Here is a 19,336-nt window from a genome sequence, read left to right as displayed (position 1 = left end):
TCGAAAAGTTGTGTACTTTTGACTTTGTGTGCTTACTTTTGAACATATGCATAGTAAGTTACGTTGAGTTATAAAATCCCATATACAAGTAAACGTGTATTGACTTCTGGTAGTGCATGCGTACCTAAACAATTAAACTTGAAACAATTTATTGCAAAAGTGACTTTTCTAAGTAAGTTTTTTTCTAAGTAAGAGTAAAAATTCAAGCTATAAAAGCGCTGTACAATATTTATATGTGGGATGTTGGCCTGTACGCTTAAACCATTTTATATTTGTCTTTAGTGATTGTTTCTTAACAATAGGTGAAAGATTGTTTTGTGTTCTTAACAATCCAACATTTACTGATGTCACAGGCTGTGAAATACTGCTTATTTCCTCAGAACTGAAACTTGCCAAAGCGTTCCTTATCAGTTTTATTGACATCTTATCTGGCAAGAGGCAACAATCGGTTCAAGCTTCAGTGTGGTTTCAAACAAACAAGTAAGTTGCGTTTCGGTGTATGATAAAAAACTTAACTTTACAAACACGCGCCATAATTGCATGGGTTTATATGTGACTATCAGCCTGTTTGTGGGCATTGTGGCTTCCAAAATCTTTTCTCGGTGGTGTTGGTGAATTATCGTCTGGCCGCGTGGTGTCAGCAAATAGCTAAAATTGCTTTGTTGAATGATTATTTGTGTTGTTGCCTGCTGTGGCAAACCGTTTGTAAGAAGCTGTCAAAAATGCCCCCTCTCAACTTACAAATCAAATTAATATATCCCTGTCTACAGTTATCTCAATTATAGCATTTGTGTGCAGTTAATTGCAACATATATATTTTGTGTACTTCGAATATCGGTATATTTTGCATTCCAGCCGATTTATGAGAGGTAGGGCTTTGCCATTGTTGCTTTAATAGATACTTAGTGTCAATATATGGTTCAGGTGCATCTTTAGGTCAAAATGCATGTATTTGTATACAAGTCTCACAGTGACATTTTGTTCTGTTGATCTGGATTTGTTATTTCACAAAATAATCCACTGCTCGGCCTAAACATGTAGTTAAACTTGCCCAATCTGGGACGTCTTTTATTTTTGTGTTACAAAGAATAGTACTGATGTAAAAAGGGAAAAAGTAAGATCGTCACGAAGACATATCTTGTTCCTCAACAAACACATAACTGTTACGTAATAAGACGGACATGGTGACATCACACTGACGTACACCTTCACTCAAAACAGGAGTAATCTTTAACGGCAGCAGCGAAGGAAAGCTAACCAGCATCCACAGAGTAAGTTTAATTGCATCAACACAGACGCAGACAACATTCATCCATTCTGCTTTGACCCCATTTTAAATAGTTGGCAAATGTTTAGCGCAAAAATCCGAAATATTTTGGACAACAGCCACCGAAAAAAATTAAAAACATGAGCAAAAGTTTTCGAACAAGAACTGTTGCAAGGTTTTTTATGAAGTTGTGAACTGTGCGTATACTGAAGGTGCAAAGTACTTCTTTCAGCGTGAAAAGGTAAACCATCAAGGAGTGTTATAAAACGTTGCAGTAATCATTGCGAAATCGTCACTAAAATAGCACTGACAAGTCATGGTTAAAAAAATCAAATAAAAGAAGATAAACGGTCACTTTGTGACGCATGAATGACCGATTATTTACTGCAGTGGCCATTCTGTCGCCCGTCGCCCGACAAATTCCCGACAATTCGGGAAGAAAATAAAATTGCACATTCCCACAGAAATCCTACTTGACGAAATTGCAACACGCGTCTGCTGATGCATAGCGCCCCTAGTGGCTGACCTGTACCGTCGCTGTTGTGACGCCGGCAAAACGATTATGTCACACAATAAATAGCACGTCTATGACGTCGGGTAATTGGCACGCTGTGCATCGTTTGTGACGCAGTAATGTGTGCGCGACTTTTTGGCAGAGGTAGCAAACAATGGAACCATGTTATAGGACGCGCACCGGCTGTGATGTCACAGTTAATCGTCCGCGGAACGTCACAATGCTAGCACGTGTGTCCAAGCATGTGTGACGACATATCGGTCGGGTTCATTGGTGTTTGAGGAGCGTGAATGTGGTGACCGGGATGGGCGTGTCCCATGCCCGCTGCTGCAGCCGTGTGGCTGACTGCGGCGGCAGCAGCTGCCGCATGGTGGGGCATCATCATTGCAGCGGCGGCCGCAGCGGCATGGTGGTGGTGATGCGATCCTGATAATATCATAGCTTGCGACGGCGGGTGACGTAATTGATGATGTAGTTGGTGGGAGGGAGATATGGTGGAGGGAGTGTTGAAGGTGTTTCCCGCCATAGACATGTTGTGAGCCGCCATCATATCAGCTGCACCTGGCATTCCTTGAAAACCTGCGAGATAAAAGCAATTTTATCCAGTTCTCCGGATATATATACATATATATATATACGGGTGCTTGGAAACTACATTTCTTTGATACATTTTCGCGTCACTAACAAGTCGAGTACAAAGTGCTGGAATTACAGTTACGGTAAACTTAATTCGAGTTTTTTGGTATTTTATTGGGGTTTTTGGTATTTTATTGGGGTTTTTGGTATTTTATTGGGGTTGTAACCATGTTGATATGTTACCTGGTGGCCATCCTGGTGGTCCCCGCATTGACATGGGATGTGGTTGGCCTTCCATTATGAAACTTCCCATTGATTGACCGTCCGGACTGTAAGGACCCATGGCGTTGCTCACTGTAACATAGTAATATATTTGAGATGGGGCAAACGCATTGAACTGATGGTTGGATTTGGAATCGTTTACTTTTACTGATTTTCCGCATTCCACATATCACATTTTAAGTCTAAAGCATGTCAAGCATCACACCGATTGAACAGTAAATTTTCTACAACTAACTTTTATGTTAATTTTAAAACTTTTATTAAATTGGTTTGTGATTCTTACCTGCCCTGTTAGATTGATCGATCATAGGTTGAACAATCCGCCTTCGAGCGTTGATAAACCTGGAAGAGAAGAAACAATCTGGTTACAAGTTGCCGCAACCTTCTTGTTAGTTGTGTGTGTGCAGCTGTCGCGGAAGGTGGAAAATATTTGTAACAAATTGTTTTCTCGGCAAGGGTTGAACCGCGAAAGCGGAGGTTGACGAAGAAGACGCTCGGTTCAAATTCATGTTGTTATCCCCGCGCGGCACCAAAACACTTTAGTTTGTGGCAACGCATAGAAAACAATGGCCCGTCGAATCTTGAAAGCTGCCGCATCGCGCGTAACCCGAGTAGAAGTCAATTTGTTTAACCCCGAACTCAACAGTGGGTGCGCGATCCCTACGCGTTCAGCTGTAAAGAAAAAATCACGCCGTGGCCTCTGGTTTGTCCGATACCGGGGCGCCCTTAGCTCGCCGCTAAGTTAATGATGCGTGTATTTGTTGGTGCATTGTTCCAGCGCCCAGCGTCGCCATTATGACGTCACAAGTGCCAAATTGTTTTCACGTTTGGCGCGAGATTTGGATTGTCGAAGTCAGCGCGACGCGCCTTAGCGAAAACTGTCAACACGATAATCGCATTCCAACCAATCAGTCGGGGTCAACGGGTTGACGCTGATTGGTTCTGCTGACAGTCATGTGACCACTGCAAACACGCACGAATTTGGGGACTTCGGGGTCGGGTGTCGGCTTAGCGAGGGGGCGGCTCACCCCCAGGGGTCGAAGGCTTGCTCAGATTAATTAGTTTTGCTAATTTTCTGACGCGGGCCGGTTTTCCCAAGCCTTCTCACCGCTTCAAGATAAAACCTTGCGATAAGAGTCGGTGCCAGCCAGCTTCCCACCCAACTAACCAGTCCTGGGTGTGTTTCGCAAGCCACTGCTGCAGAGGCGATACTTAAGCCGATGCGATAAGGCAGGAGATAAGGATGACAAAACGCAGACCCGCTGCTCCATGCCAGGCCTATCAGCACTGTTCTTAAGGAACGTCAAACCGAACGCCTCTGGGTTGCCCTGAAAACGATCCAACGAAAATAAACAAATATACGCTTGGAAAAAATACGCCTTTTTTCGGTAGTTTGTAAAGACTCGTGAGAGGATTTCTCTGCTACGGGAAAACCTAAACCACACAAACTTATTGTTTTCTGCTGTAAATGTTTTTTCCCTCGCCAAGATCCATTCTTTATAGATTGTTGAGTTTCCATGTTTCGTTTACGAATTGTTTGGAAACTTTAATGTTTTCTTTCGTGGTTATAATTGGGTTGGTGTCGAACACGTGGTAACATCGTTACGTCTGTGCGGAATAATCGCGCAAACGTTTGAAATCTCAGTTTTGGGGGTCGCGACCCCTTGGCGCGATTTTTCCACGCAAAATTGAGCGATCGTGTGCAACGGTGTAGGAAGACAATGGAGATTATCGAAAGAGCGACGTCGCGATGCGCTTTATTTCGTCACAATGGGTCTCACGTCACGCCAAAATGCATTCGTAAAAGCGCGAGCGGATGAAGTAGGCGTGACGCTCTGCTTCTGTGATGTCACAAAGAGAGGGGCGCGATTCTATTGCCGAGAAAGCGGTAAACAAGAGGTCGACATTCCTACTTCGGCCCACAACGAAAGCGGACCCCAGGATTGACCCCCACTTCTGTTGGGGGGAAGAGGGTAGGGGGGCGGTTCACTCCCACTCATGCGGGGCAGGGTACGCATTCCGGTATGGGCACTTTGTGAGGTAAACAATCGTTTTTCGCGCTCTGTTTCGTCACAAAGGAGATGGGAAGGCGTGGGGGAGTTAAACCTCCACCGGGTAAATTATAAATCGTGATTCTTCGCCCCGCCAAATTTTATTCGACAAATCGCGGTTATATTCGACGTCGCGCGTCCGGAACAAACAAAGATAAAAAACTGAAATATCGCAAGGCGTCGATTGAGGCGTCACGTCGCGCCCAAGTTACAATATACGTGTTGCCATGGTAACCGTGGTGTATTGATCAGGAAGCTTTCCTGGAATTGAGAAAAGCCTCCTTTAAACGAAAAAACCTGACGTCATACAATGCTTGGCGTAAAAATCATTCTAAAATCACAAGTTCGCGCTTGATTAATCTTGACTCATCGACCAAATATCGGTGGCGCCTTGGGGGTTCCGGAAAATTACCCCGCTGGACCCCACAAACCGCGCTACACGTTACACAAAAAACCATTATGATGCCTCAAGCAGGTGTGGTGATATCCGATACATAAACGACTTTTCCTCGCGATGTCGGCTGTTCTGTGTCTTGGTCGACTCCAAGCGAATGAGGCGCGGATTATGGTCGATGGAATAGGAATGGGGACAGACGAAAGGGATAACTTTGAACTCTCCCCAAAGAGTCCGAACTCATGGCCCCCATGGTAATAAGATCTCTTTGGTTTTACCGCAAAAGGTCGCCGCAAGTTTACGGGGGTCGAGTTTCCTTCTCGTCCCCCGTGCGTTAAACTCCTCCCGTTCCCCTAAAAGGAGACTCTGAGGCCCGATAGGCGACGAGTGATCGGCGTGTTGGGGTTTATAAAGCGAGAATCGGGTTTACAACAACTTCAAACTGTCACGTATGGCGGCTTAATGCTCGCTGCCCTATTTTTACTTCAAAACCATTTTCCCGACGGTCGTTTCTGTGTAATATGACCGCAAGGTGGCGGAAGAGGTTTAATGTCCCAGCGACTGGGCAAGGTCAAATATTTCCACCCAAGCATTTTGCGATCGCTTCTTGACGAGGGTTTGTGACCTGCGACGAGCTCAGCTTCTATTTTAAACTCCACAACTTAGAAGTGACCACGTTATTTTCCGGAGACATACATCCCCCCATAGCAAACCTTCCCCAACCCGACTAATCTTATTAGCAAGAATCGTCCCCCCCAACCTGCACTGATAAGTGGATTAAGGGGGGGTGGCTACCTTGGTGGTCCAACAAGGATGACCACAACCACTGTGATGTCATAGAAACACGCTTAGTTGGGAGCACGACCCCTGACTCAGCCGTCACACGGTCGTTCAACTCCGGAATCGCGGTGCTGGGGTCTCGCTCGCTTGTTTCGTCATAATCGTCCGATTGTTGTTCGAGTTTCGCTTAAGAACTACAAAAGCGAACTTTTTCGGTTCTCTTTCGCGCGAAATTTGTTGAAATGCGATTTGAGTGGTTATTTCAACTCGATATTTGTCAAAGTGGATTTATTTGTCCCTCCCCCCATGTCAGGCTTCGCGGGCCTCAACAATGGTGGATCGCGCTGCCGTGTTTGTCTACGGGCGGCGCTCGCTGTGACGCAACAATAGGCACGGTTGCTTGGACAAACCTGGAACGCGTCCACATTACAATGCCAGCATATTCGAGAATCTATTTAGACAGAGGGCAAATATCGCTTACGATCGGAATGCAGCGCCTAGATGGGGGGAGGGGGGCCCGTGATGGATCGCGCGGCCAGACAAACGCGACGTGAATCGCGACAGCAGGGAAAGCGATTGTGAACGAATAATGGCGCCAGTTAAAACAAGAATCGAAATTATGACAGCACAGAGGCACCACGGTAAATAAATGTCTTTCTACAGTGAATGACACCTGACTGACCCTTCTTTCGCATGGGTGGCGCCGCGCGTGCACACCTCTTGTGATGTCATAATGCAAATAAAAATAGGGAGTGTCACCGTGGAGGCTTTCGTCAACTTTTCGATTCGCACATTTTCGCGAAACCTGTATGTTTACTGCAACATTATTTCCAGTATAAAAGTGTTAATTTTGAGGATTTGTGAAAAAGTTTCTGGTCAACTTGACCAAACCATATCCTTCACAACCCGACCGCCCTCTCATACAGTTTGTTGTCATTCCCTTTCATTGGGTCAAAAATGCACAAACAAGATTGGCGAACGCACAATGACTCGCACTGATGGCACGTTTCATTAAATTCTAACCTTCGCAACATGACGTGGAAACAATTTAAACGTCGAAACCAGTTGGCATCGGTCAGTGATGAATCGCGCAACACCTGGCACACATTAGGCCGACATCGAGCAAATTTTTCACGGCGAATTAACCCAACCAGCCCGCTGGCCAAGGCCCGGGACGACTACGCCTTTAAGTGACCGCTTCTCAGTCTAACTTTTGAAAAGCTCGTCTATCACCGAAATCGGTTTGTACCAACTTGTTTGTCATTGTAATGTTCTTTAGTGGTCACGACGATAAAGGCTTTCCACATTCTGTTGACTGAGATCCATGTTGGTCTCACTTATGATGGGGAAATTTGTATCGCTTAAATGAGTCTTTTATCGATTAAATTTTGTGAGAATTTGTGTTGTTCCAACTGTGTAAAGAGTTTGTTTTTGATAAATATTATCTGCCTGCAAGCGTCAGAAGCTCTGGCGTTAGACCACAGGATATAACACGCGCGTGGTTTTAATGGCACGAGAATTTATTGTTAGAACTGAGTAAGTTTACGTTGTTTAGTTGTTAACAGAAGCGCTGGTCTGTAAATGTTGTTACTTTACCCAGTGTTGGTGGAGTGGAACATTGGACAAACACCACCAGTCAACTTACAAAAGCGCAATTATGGAATCGAGATGCCTTTTTTGGCTTGAGTCGGGGGCCTCTGCGATTTAAGGGTCCAAGCGGAATAAATCCCCCAACATGATGGGGATGGGATGGGGGGGAGCGCGCCACACGCGAAGTCGGAAACATGTTTCCCGCCCGATCGCCGCAATTGTAGAACATAATTTGATCACGTGATCGTTATTTGATACGGAAATGGATGTCAATTGTCGTCGAATTATTATTGTCGGAGTTGTGGGGGCGCTACCAGCTTGAAGGAAATGTGACAAAAATTATTTTTTGACGATTTATGATTTACCTTGAAGCTAAAATCGATTGTTTTAAATGTTTGCGATAAATTTTGCGACAGCAAATGTTTCGTTTAACCGCTTCGTTGCAACCTTAGTGGTTTTTAAATCTAGTTTCAAAAACTACGTTATATTAGATGTGTTAACTTGTGTCAGAACGGGTGGCAATTTAATCGCATTACAGAAAAAATTCACACTCTCAGAAACCGATCTTCAATCGATCGCGATTTCAAAGAACGCCGATCGTCGCGCCATAGAAAAAGAGACAAGTCGCGATTCACGATTGTGACGTGATAAAGTAGCTTTGTCATGTAGTCGCGACGTGAGTCGAGTAATTCGGTGATGGACACCGTCTCGCAGCCGATACAGTTTCTATATGCGAAAGCTAATTATATGGCGAAGGCTTAAGCGGATTGCTTTTGAGCGCGGTCTTGGGTCCGACTTTGAAGTTAAGTTTCGAGATTTGAGATAAAGATAAACAAGCAACGCCCACGTCGTATCGCGGAGGGTGGCATCCCACATGAAACAATACACGTGAGATTCGGCAACAAGAAGGCAAACGCTGCAGTCGCACCTTCCCGCACTTATGCTTACTTGTAAACATAAGTGCTTCACATTAGCTGCAATAGCGGCCTGGTAGCGAATGTACCTCGTGCGTCGCGAATATCTGATTCATTTGACGATGGTAGTTGTACATATTTATCGCAAAATCGATGTTGTCTCCACGAGCTAACAATAAAAATTACCGATATTTTTTAAATGTTTACAACTCACATAAATTGGAATAAATGGACCACTGCAAACATATTTTCCCATAAATTCAAATTCAAATGCACAATTAAGGTTTATGGACGATTGCTGTACGAGAGACGACCGTATGTCAATCACGCTATAATAGAACCGGTTACAATACGTTGGCTGGGATATGGGGTATATGGCTCATAATGATGCTTATGAACCAACTTAAACATTCGCCACACACGTAACAAGGATCAACCTGAAACCTGTAGTTATGAGTGGAGGATGGCACTTAGTTTCACGCCTCAATAACGATCCGCAGGTCGAATCAAAAGCTCCAAATTTGTATCTTCCAAATCCTCGTCAACTTTAAACCACAAAGTCTAGTCGTAAGTCCCGACGAAATCGCTTAAAAGCGGCGCCTTTTGGTTACAATCTCCCTCTCAGCGCTTGCCTCATATGTTTGCAGTGCAATTTTGTGTATACCCGAGTACAGGGTGGCGTGGGGTAATTACATATATCAGCAACCTCCATTGGCAAAGCGCCTTTTAGGGTTTTGGATCGGGTGTAAATTGAATGCGCGATTGCGGTCAAGGAGTGAAACGCCGATGTTTGCTTTGTAATTTCCACAAGTCGCCTGGCAAGACCAAAAAAGCCGAAAAATCGCAGCGTCGATTCGAGCCAACCGCATACCGCGCCTGATTAAAGCGAGAACCCGGGTTCATTCAACCGTGGCTGGGTTTCCTATAATGCAGCAGCGCGCGGTAGGTCGCCTCTGCTTTCGTATTTTTGCCGCAACAACAACAGATTATCTACACGTTATCTGTGTCCGTGCCAGCACCCCCAGCCCGCGCGCTCACCAGAAGTTCTTGGAACCAACAGCGTGATCAATTCTCTCCAAATGTCAGTTTGGGTAAAGGGTTTTGGAACCCACCAAAATTCAACCCCCTGTCACCGTTCGCAGAATTCCTTCCCCCCATCCCCGCTAACTGAACCTAATCCGGATGCTGACGTTCCAAATTACGTCATAAAAGTTTGGTTTGGTCGCTTCCTTACTGGTACAATGTTATATGAAATTGACCGTTGATAGTTTGACTCTGATTCAACTTACCAGTTGTTAACTTGTAATATTGTGAGTCCAGTTTGGTTGGCAAGTGACTTTTTCTGATCTTCTGACGGATAAGGATGCTGCAAAACAAAAACTCAATTTCAAAACGTGGAAAATTTCACAAAATCCTTTGTTTTACGAACTTATTTCTGTAAACTTCTGTTTCATGGTGAGGTCAAGTTACCCCGCACATGAACTGCGTATTCCCAAAGCGGAAAGACAAAGGAAGAATATTCAAGAACCCGAATTTCAATCAACCATTAAGTCGGATCGCCCAAAACACAACGGAACAGGACTGGCTGTCAACGGCTCGTCCATGACGTAACAATACGATCGATGGCGGTGCAGAATTTAATCAGGAACAAATTTTGCTCGGTACGCGATAATGGGGATGGGGTGGGGGGGTTATGTTCGATTAGCCCTCTGCACGACGCGAATCGGTGGATCGGTCATGGGGATTACCCGATTAAGCGGGAGTATGAGCGGTAGGTAATAGTTTCGCACGGGAGGATGAGCGGAGGCGGCTTTAACTGGATTAGATGGGCTCAATATGTCGCGTGTAACTGTAGCCCGTCGATATCCCTGCGCGGAAGGATCCATCTCCCTCGGATTTTGCGCTGATTACGAGTAAGGTTATAGGTGTCACGGTCGCGTCGCAGTAAATCTCTACTGTGAACAAATGTCCCAGTATAAGAAACTTAACTCTTACATTTCAGAAATGTTAAAATGCTAAAGAAATCATATTGCGCATAGTGGTGCAACTTCCATTTACACCGAGCATCAGTTTTCAGCAGTTCAACTACAACGCAATTAACACGACCCCCGGGTATTGAGGCTTAATTTCCCGATTAATTTGGACTTTTGTTCCGACGACCGACAGCACCCGTGAGCGATTCGTCAAAATTGGTCGCAATTTCTTGAATGAGTAATTCCAGAACGACGTGATTACAGCGCTCCGGTCACGTGACTCGCATGTCGCAGCGTGTTTAACGCATTGTTGCGCTCACGTGACCACCGCGGCGATATTGCCTCGTGCACGCTTGTCTGGTTTTGCAATTCAAAACGCGAGACCGGACTAAGTTGGAAACACGGATTAAGAGTGTAGTGACTTTGCAAGTTAACGGTTTACAATGTGGGCCTTTTACCATCACACGTGGTTATTCCTTTGTGCCAAGAACCAAGCTTGTTTTCGTTGTTAAATTCCAAATCTTTCTTTGTCTCAGGGCAGGTCAGTTTGTAAAAACCTTGATTCGTTTACCAGCGACTGTACGAGGTTCGTGAAAATGCCCCGTTCTAACGTATGAGCATCTGGGAGGCTCCAAGGAATCATCAATCATCTTACCGTCAAGTTCTGGAAGAGCCAAGCTCGCATGATGTTGGTCGCCTGTTTGGGGAAGATCCCTCTTTTCTTCTGCTGTGGTTTCTTCCCTGGGTCTGAATCTTCTTCTCCTCCACCTTCGCCCGAATATGTGCTGCCCTCCAGTGTGCTCCCTACAAAGAAAACATGTTATGTTCATATTTATTTGAAAACTTCTGAATGCCTGAAAAGAAAATTGCTGCAATGGTTCTGACGAACAAAGGGCGCGACGTTTGTTCTGTCATAATTGCCTCGCATACGCACGCGGATAAGTTCCGTAAAAATATTGACGTCATATTTTCCTTATTACGTCACAATGTGATCACAATTGTGTTATTGGCAGGTGAGGGTTTTGTGTGGGGGGGTAATCCTCGCCAGCTGCTTTAACTAATCTTGTTCTCGCGGATTCGTTTGTTCGAATTCTTGGAGATTGCAAAGATGCCAAGCAGATGTTGCATTGATGAATTAGCCTCCCGGCAGCCTCTAATCACATGACTCTGTCGGATAATCACGTGCCACTAGCCTTGACGCAGCTGCGCGCGACAACTGAGATTGATGACGCATCAATTGCGGATGGGGGGGGAGGGGGGTGCTTGCAGGAGGCGAAATACATGACCGTGGTTGGAAGGGTTGTTTTGGCAGCTGACAAAATCGCTTTTAGGGGTTTTTTTTTCTCTAATGTTCGCCAAAGATTTCTATATTAACCTAATTCCCAGTATGACGATTGATAGGGAAGAAAACGTAGAGTTTCTGTCGCATCTCTGAACATTTTGAATTCTTGTGTTGAGTTTTCGACTGTCGATCGATCGTCGTTCTCTGTTCTTACTGTTTAACGATTTGAGCTGTTGTCACGTCACAATGCAACAAGAAGATTACGCGCAGCTTACAAACAAAGACAGGATTATATCGTCACAGTGGAGTAGTAGCGTGATCGTAGAGACATCGCACAAGCAGATGTTTATTAGCGGCGCTGAGAGCATTATTACGTGATTATCGATTATTACATCACAATTGGAATTCTCACCAGCGAGTGTGGAGGTGGGGGAGGAAATATTGCCAATTACTGTGGCGCACTTTTTTAATTTTACCCCCAAGTAAATAACTTCCATTGATTGTCGATGTTGGGGGGGAGGAGTTCATGACCCCTGAAGTTGTAATATGTTGCATTAAATCCACAGCAGAAGGTAATTTAAAATCGCATGGACTTCACCTCATTTTATGTTTGTGCTGTTTTGAACCAAACTTCATCAAAAAAGTTGCAAACTAGAAATATTGCGTGTGCGGTCGCTTTTAAACTGATCTAGTTTACCGAAGTTTAAGATTTAAGTTTGAGAACCGCGTAAGTATTTTTTTGTGTAATCCACGCTCCATAACGTGTAGTTAAAGCAACGGGTTGCTGGGTTGTAAATATGTGGAGTGCTGCCTGCATCGCGTAGACCACCCCGCTCAGTGGATGTTTACACACAATCACACACTTGTGGAAAGCACGGAGTAACTTGAGAATTTGCCGGGATAAATTCAATTCAATTGAATTGAACACGAAAAATCTACCCCCGTATTATTCACATTTCAATCACCATGCATCGGGTCGACCGCCTTCGCGCTTGCTGCAGTGGGGATACGAGCCGACAGGAAACTATAGGACCAAAGCACGCTGACGCGTGTTGGTGAAATGTTATATTTGTTGGAACTGTAGGAAGGTTAGTTGCCTGCTGCAGCATGCCTTGTTCAGCCCAACCAACTATTTCCGCGCGTTTCGGTTGAACTGCAATTAATCACAGCAACTTCTCCCCTGTAAAGCCTCAAGCGACTCCCCGGTCTATCGCGCAGAGATTTAACAAACACATTTGTGGATGGTGGTTATAGCAAAACGGTTGTTCGTAGTGATTTCATTCCATTCAACATTTCCGAATCGTAGTTAAATACACCAATAATTTTTTTTTTTGCGAAGAAAACCCAATTGATAATTTATGAAATTACAAAAGTGTAAATAGTTACAAACGTTGCAAAAAACATTAGTTTATGATTTAACTTTTGGCACAAATAGTTCACTTACTATTTACAACTGAAGATTACTAGTTATGTTTATATTCTATTTGGTAAAATTTAGGGTGATAAGTTCATGCCCTATTCAAAATGGTGGTTGTGCCGCCATTTTGATTGATTTAAGGGTTTTAGGGGATTTTTTCTTGGGGTATGAACAAAATAAGTTGAAATAACCATAATCGTGATCAGAACCTGTTCAATGCAAATCTAGATTGTCAGTGACCGGGCGGCCAGCGAATGTCAATTAATTATGCCCACAAAATATATACTTTTAAACATAACTCGGGATAGATTAACATTGCTTATTGGATAAACAGTGAAGGAATGAAATGCAACATTAATCCACGTTTAATTTGCGTGGAGCGTAAATGTCCCAGGAATAAAAATGTGTTTATGCCGAAGCTCATTCTGCCCGTGGCAATTTGCCAGCCAGTATTCGAAACTTCTGCAAATTCTTCCTCCTAAGCGGGATTTTGACGTTGCTTCCTTTAAAAGCACCAACAGAGAAGAACGAGTACACACTGGGGGAACATTAAAGCCGCTTCCCGCAGAAGATGATGAAATATTAATAGCGCTCGCACTGCATGCGACTTATGACGCATTAAGGGGCGCATTTATTCCATCACCGACACCCCACTATTGCGACACAATGCCTGGGCCGGTTATAATGGATTTGCTTTAGCGTCACCCTTTCCGAAGTGAAACTAACCAGAATAAAACATCCTGGCAACCCAACCATAATTTACCGCTTTGCATGGGTGGGGTTGCAGTTAGGGGGATGCTTGTCTGTGAACACTCTTGGGCTCTCAAGGCCTTGCTTCTGGTTCGTTATTACGCCGGCCCGTCTAACAAGTTCTGCCTTGCAACGAGTTTTTTTCCGATAGTTTCGTATTTGTCCCGTTAATATTTAGCAGCGGTTCATGTCCACTGGGAAAAGTGATTGAAAAAGTTTTTGAAACGCACGAGTCGACATCTTGTCGTTCTGCGAAACCATTCATTAAAAGCGATTACAAAACAATGCACCTTTTAAATAGCTTTGTGTCTGTTGGAAAACCACAAGCCATTGATTATGGGACAGGACGAGAGTGTTCTTTACCGCGGTTCGGAGTGACATTTTGCGGCCTCATGAACTGTTACTGGCGGGGAGGTCAGTTACAAAACAGCTCAAGCCACAGCGGATTGAGTTGTCGTGTGAGCTGCCACACCGAGCCCGCATACACATACCGAGTATGCTGCTTTAAAACCGCACTTGTAGCCTGACGCATCAAAGCGGTGACAGTGGAACAGGGAGATTGGAGGTTTCTCAATCAGACAAATGAATATCGCGGCGAGGAAATTCGATTCCTTTCTCACAATCTCCCTAAACGCGTCACACATCCCCGAGGATCGCTGGACGTTTGTTTTAAAGTTCCATAATGATTCGACGAATCTGTTAAGCTCCTCGCGCGATCGGTTAAACAACACGGGAAAGCGACGCCCGTCGTGTCATAAAATATTCATCCGCTATCGATTTCAGGAATGTTCCGCCAAACGGATAACAACACGCGCTGCCTAATAATGCATCGTGACCCCTGACCCTCACTGGTCGGTTGCCATGCAACAGCGTGATTGGCAGGCGTTGGGGATGGAACCCGGCGACTTCACAAAGATTCGAACCCGAGTGGGATAGTACACATACACTAGCCGTCGCGAATAGTTGTGAAAAGTGCGAGTCGACAATTGGCGTCCGATTGAAATTGGATTGTTGTCGTAATAAAGCATTATTGTCTTGTGATTATTGCGTTTCTGTCCTTGGTGGTTCGGTTTTGATGTAAATGTTTTGATGAAATCCTGCGTCTATGCTGAAGAAAGTTTGACATTTTCCCGTTAGTGCAAACAGCCGACCTATAACTTTCCTACGATTAGACAAATTATGGCATTGTTCCACAGTAAGAAGCAAGTGCGAGTTTAGCCGAATTTAAAGTCGCAGATTTTCAATCATTCACCGAGCGGGATTGGGAGAGTTATGTGCGTTGGTCGGGTGTTCTGTAAAAAGGGGGCGACCGCAGTCGGCAGTGTGACTTGTAGCTGTATTGATTAACACGAGCGAATATAAGAGACATTAATGATCGGAGAGAGACGCGCACATCGATCTTCCCTACTCCGTGTTCGATCATTAGCACTTATCCCACGGCCTAATGGATAAACCTTCCACTGGACTCAACATCTTTCCACATAAAAATCACGAGATTTTCTCGCAAACTAGCGGGCCTTGGTTTTTTAATAACTCACAGTTTGAGCTCTTAACGTCCACTGAACTTCGCGTGTGAGGATTCGGACGGAATTGGGTGGATTCACAATTGTTCTTGTCGCGATAAACGATATATCGTTGTTTGGGCCACAAACAATACGGCGATATTTCACGACACTCATTCCAGTTTCACAATAAATCTTTCTAGTCGGTTCATTGTGACATCATAAGGTCAGTCAGTCTGCATCACAGAGCGGTTACGCAGTGTTTTGAATATCTGACATTCCGCCACCATCAACACGCTGCCGATAAGAGTGAATAAAACGCACGCTTTGTCCTTTTCACAGTTTTTTGCTATTTAAATTTTTTTGGAACAAACCTACTTTATATAAAATGCCTGCATGTGTTTTAACGCCTTGTGCCAACAAACGTTGCAAAACGGTTAAGTTGTTTAAGTCCACATTTCACACAAAGCCAGTGTCATTTAAATAGTTAGATACGTCTCCTATTGGATCAATATATGGGAAAGATACACTTCGATCTCCGAAAGCGTTTAGAAATCCCCCCTTACCTGTAGGGCTTGAGCTGTCGGTGTTATGATGTTGATGTTGGGGTTGCTGCTGGGTGTGCTGGTGGGTTGTAGGGGGCTGATGGTGGTTCACCGAACCCGCGCTCCCCATCGGTCCAGATCCACTACTTGCCATTACAGAGGGGTGAACACTGCTCGGTTCCCCTCCGAGTTGGGGTCGGGAAGATGGGGCTTCTTGGGGGTAAAACGACTGAAAAAAACGGACAAGTTGAATAATTTATTTCAGCATTGCTGGAAATTTTTATTTTCCTAAAAAATTATGTCAACAAATTATTCAACAATTCCTGCAAGAAATCCTATGTCGTTTGTTTAACGTTGATCATTATATATTTCGCCTGTGATTACAAGTATCGTCGGCATCGCTTATTCAAATAGAATCTTGTAATAAAGAAAGCTGGGGGATTCAAAGTAAAAAAACGTTCAAAATCATTCAGAAATATAAACACGTTATTTGTACTTAAGTAAACGCACTGTTTACTGCGAAGGAAAGTGGCCGTATACCGAAACACATGTTGTTTATGAAACGCAATCTCCAGGCTCACTCCCATTCAGTCGCGTTCAAACGCCTTTCCCTTTGCTGCCGCATATTTCAACCGAGTTGATTGATTGGTCATTTCCAAGCCACGTGACCGCGACTGAATCAAAGAGAGCGCGCGCCAGGCGTGTTATTTATTTTCGCCGAATGAGAGTAAATACGACAACATACGATACATGACGGGAGGCCACAGGTGTTCCGCCCCGCTCCACTAGATCCGATGAGATAACGTTAATGACACGGAGAGTCAGGCGATAAATCTACGGCGAAGGAATATTTATTGCGGAGTGTTTCAGAAAAGAATTTTGAACCGCATATCTTGTTTGGGCAACAAATCCTAAAAGACAATTTGACTTTATGAACGACTATCTTAAAATCTCTGCCGGTTTTTAAACCGCATATCAACCACTTGTTATGGTTTAGGTCGATTATAACGAAACACAGTTACCACAACTCTAATTGACATTTTTTCTCAAAAAAAAAAAAAAAAAAAAACACCAACCAACACCTCACCATGGTTTGAAGTCTGACGTCCGATAACTAACTTTCAGTATATGATGATTGTTACAACCCACGCAACTTTGAGCGATGATACTTGCGAAGTGACGAAAGCAATTTAAATAAACTGGTGTAGATGACTGCGAGGTTTTATAGCAACCCTAACACAAGGATCAAACTGCGGAATCATTTTTTTGATACCTAATGATATCCGAAAAAATTAATCCCCCCTTTGCTGGGGAATTGTAGCAGGTGCGCTTGGCAGTTTCGTCACAATGCAGTCTGCTGTGACGTCAAAAGAAATCCACGCAATGCGGAAAGCTGGATTTGTCAAGCAATGCGCACGTGTCTGGTGACGTACTGGACATTTTGCTCCTTTGTCGGCAGATAATACAAATATACTAACTGACCATTCCGATCAATAACTTGGTAAAAACAAAAATATTATTTGTCGTTGTTTGAGAGAATGGGTGGCATTTAACCTTTGTCCGGTGGAAGAGGTTGTTGGATAATTTTTTACAAAATAACAAATATTTTGTCACGTCATGATTTCCAATTTGAGGTTGAATGTTTAACGCAGACCGTCATATTTGGACGTTGGGTTTCGTAAACATTTCTGACCAGGATCCCCTGACCTTGTGTTGTTGTGGAATCACAACTGGATGAACACGAAGTTAAAATCCCCATCCAACTTAAGCAAAAGCACTGCGCGAAACTTGCTGTCCGGAAAATTGACAAAATATAGAATTCTCTTATCTCCTTGCGTGATCTTATGCGGAAAGCTGATAAGGAAGTCCAGGCAGCGCTGGAAGGTGGGCTGCCAGTTCGCTGCATGGGTGGCCGCACCAGAAACACCTGCTGACGCTTCTGACTTACCACCGAGCCAAGACCTCTGCGGCAATTTCAAGTAACGCAAGTCTAAGTTGGCTTACACGACTGTGATCGGGTTTTATCGCTGCGGGGTTCGAATCAATTTCTGCTGTTTGAAATCGACTCCTGTTGACATTTCGGTGACTCTGCGGTTTTATAAATGATCAATGCCTTCAATTATTTTGCAAAATTGGTGTGAAAATACCGAGGCTGAAAAGAAATGAAATTTCTTTTTTGTGCAACAAATTTAAGGACGGAAAGATATTTTACCCCAAAAACCCTCACCATGCATAGAGTGACATTGTGTCAACATTTGCATCGGATAAATAGGTTGTGTTACCATGAAAATTATCATATTATTCTCCAAATACGATTTAATGTCATGCAACCTATCGCTGGTAAACGAGAAACATACAACGCTTAGTTATGTAGAAGTTCAGTATGTTAAACCGTTCAATGATGTCTCAAAGTACTGAACTAATTGTAAATCTGTCACAGCCCATACGCAAATGAGCTAAAGGTTATTAAAACAAAGAAGCCCACTGTTTTCCTAAAGAGAAAGCTTGATGATTAAAAATGCGAACCGGTTTCAATATTTCATCGAATGTTTAAGAGATCCCATCTCGTGTTTTACGCCTGCGCGTATTGGGCTTTAACCGGCCCCTTGCATAAAACATAACGTTTATACCTGGCGGAGGCCATACGGCAACCCTCTGTGCTAGTGGTTTAAGTTCGACGTGAGCCCGCAAGTCGTTCTAAGTCACAAATCACTGGAATTGCGATTCTTATCGTTCACACGCATTCCCAAACTGCTTGAATTTGACAATTATGTAATGCTCAACGCGCTTCTTCACCCTGACAGGTGCGCAGCATGTATGATTTCAAAAATCGAAACTTACACAGGTATAAACAACCGTATGTTGTTACTCCACCAAAAATACGAATGCATGTTTTCAAAGCAGGAAATAAGCATTAAACAAACGTACAATATGTAGTGATCACTTAATCGTGTTTCAGCGATTGGATTAAGCGGCAAAAAAGTGACCCGCGTGCTTTTTTACCTTGCTCCTGTTAAACATTGCAGCACGAGTGAGAAAGAGGTGTAAACATCGATATGCGAATATCCGACAACTTCACTATCATATTGATTGGCAACATCCGCATTGCTGGGAGCATCAACCTCATATATATCGGCTGGGGCGTTTGCACGACGTTAACACAGCGATGCGTTTTACCCTTGCGCTATTTCAGTTTCGAGTTCTGGAGGTCTAAGGACAAAGTTGGAAGGGCAGTCGAGCTCGTAGCGTGCGACACCAGACCTCATCCCGTCTTCACCAAACCTTCTCTGAATTATTCCACGCCCTAAGCAAACCCCTCGTTATGATAAGCGAACACGGATCTCGCGTTTTGACGCTTGAAACAATCGTTTAGCGAGCGCTTATATCCCAGCGCGCAAATATTTGGTGGCGCATATTGCTTGGAAGAGGGAATCAATAAAAACAAACTTTGTTTTAGGCGCAGGCATCGCGACGCGCCGTGGTAACGCAGGGTCGCCGA

The 19,336-nt window shown here is 44.1% G+C and overlaps 1 protein-coding gene across 2 annotated transcripts in view; it reads right to left on the bottom strand.

Annotated features, from left to right (window-relative positions):
* Positions 1 to 1,052: 1,052 nt before the first annotated feature.
* The window catches only part of LOC145899626 (homeobox protein Meis1-like), a 32,948-nt gene continuing 14,664 nt past the window's right edge, over positions 1,053 to 19,336 (bottom strand). For both annotated transcript variants that reach the window (XM_082988505.1, XM_082988506.1), the window contains exons 7-12: positions 15,859 to 16,066; positions 10,997 to 11,145; positions 9,658 to 9,734; positions 2,923 to 2,981; positions 2,601 to 2,711; positions 1,053 to 2,360 (exon numbers count right to left, since the gene is read on the bottom strand). In XM_082988505.1, coding sequence (XP_082844631.1) covers positions 2,005 to 2,360; positions 2,601 to 2,711; positions 2,923 to 2,981; positions 9,658 to 9,734; positions 10,997 to 11,145; positions 15,859 to 16,066 — 960 coding nt within the window. In that variant the 3' untranslated portion in view covers positions 1,053 to 2,004. The remainder of the gene's footprint in view (positions 2,361 to 2,600; positions 2,712 to 2,922; positions 2,982 to 9,657; positions 9,735 to 10,996; positions 11,146 to 15,858; positions 16,067 to 19,336) is intronic.

This window comes from Ascidia mentula, chromosome 4, assembly GCF_947561715.1.
Source record: "Ascidia mentula chromosome 4, kaAscMent1.1, whole genome shotgun sequence".
Classification (NCBI taxonomy): Eukaryota; Metazoa; Chordata; class Ascidiacea; order Phlebobranchia; family Ascidiidae; genus Ascidia; species Ascidia mentula.
The sequence above is the reverse complement of the archived record's forward strand: the minus strand, read 5'-3'. Positions and strand labels throughout refer to the sequence as shown.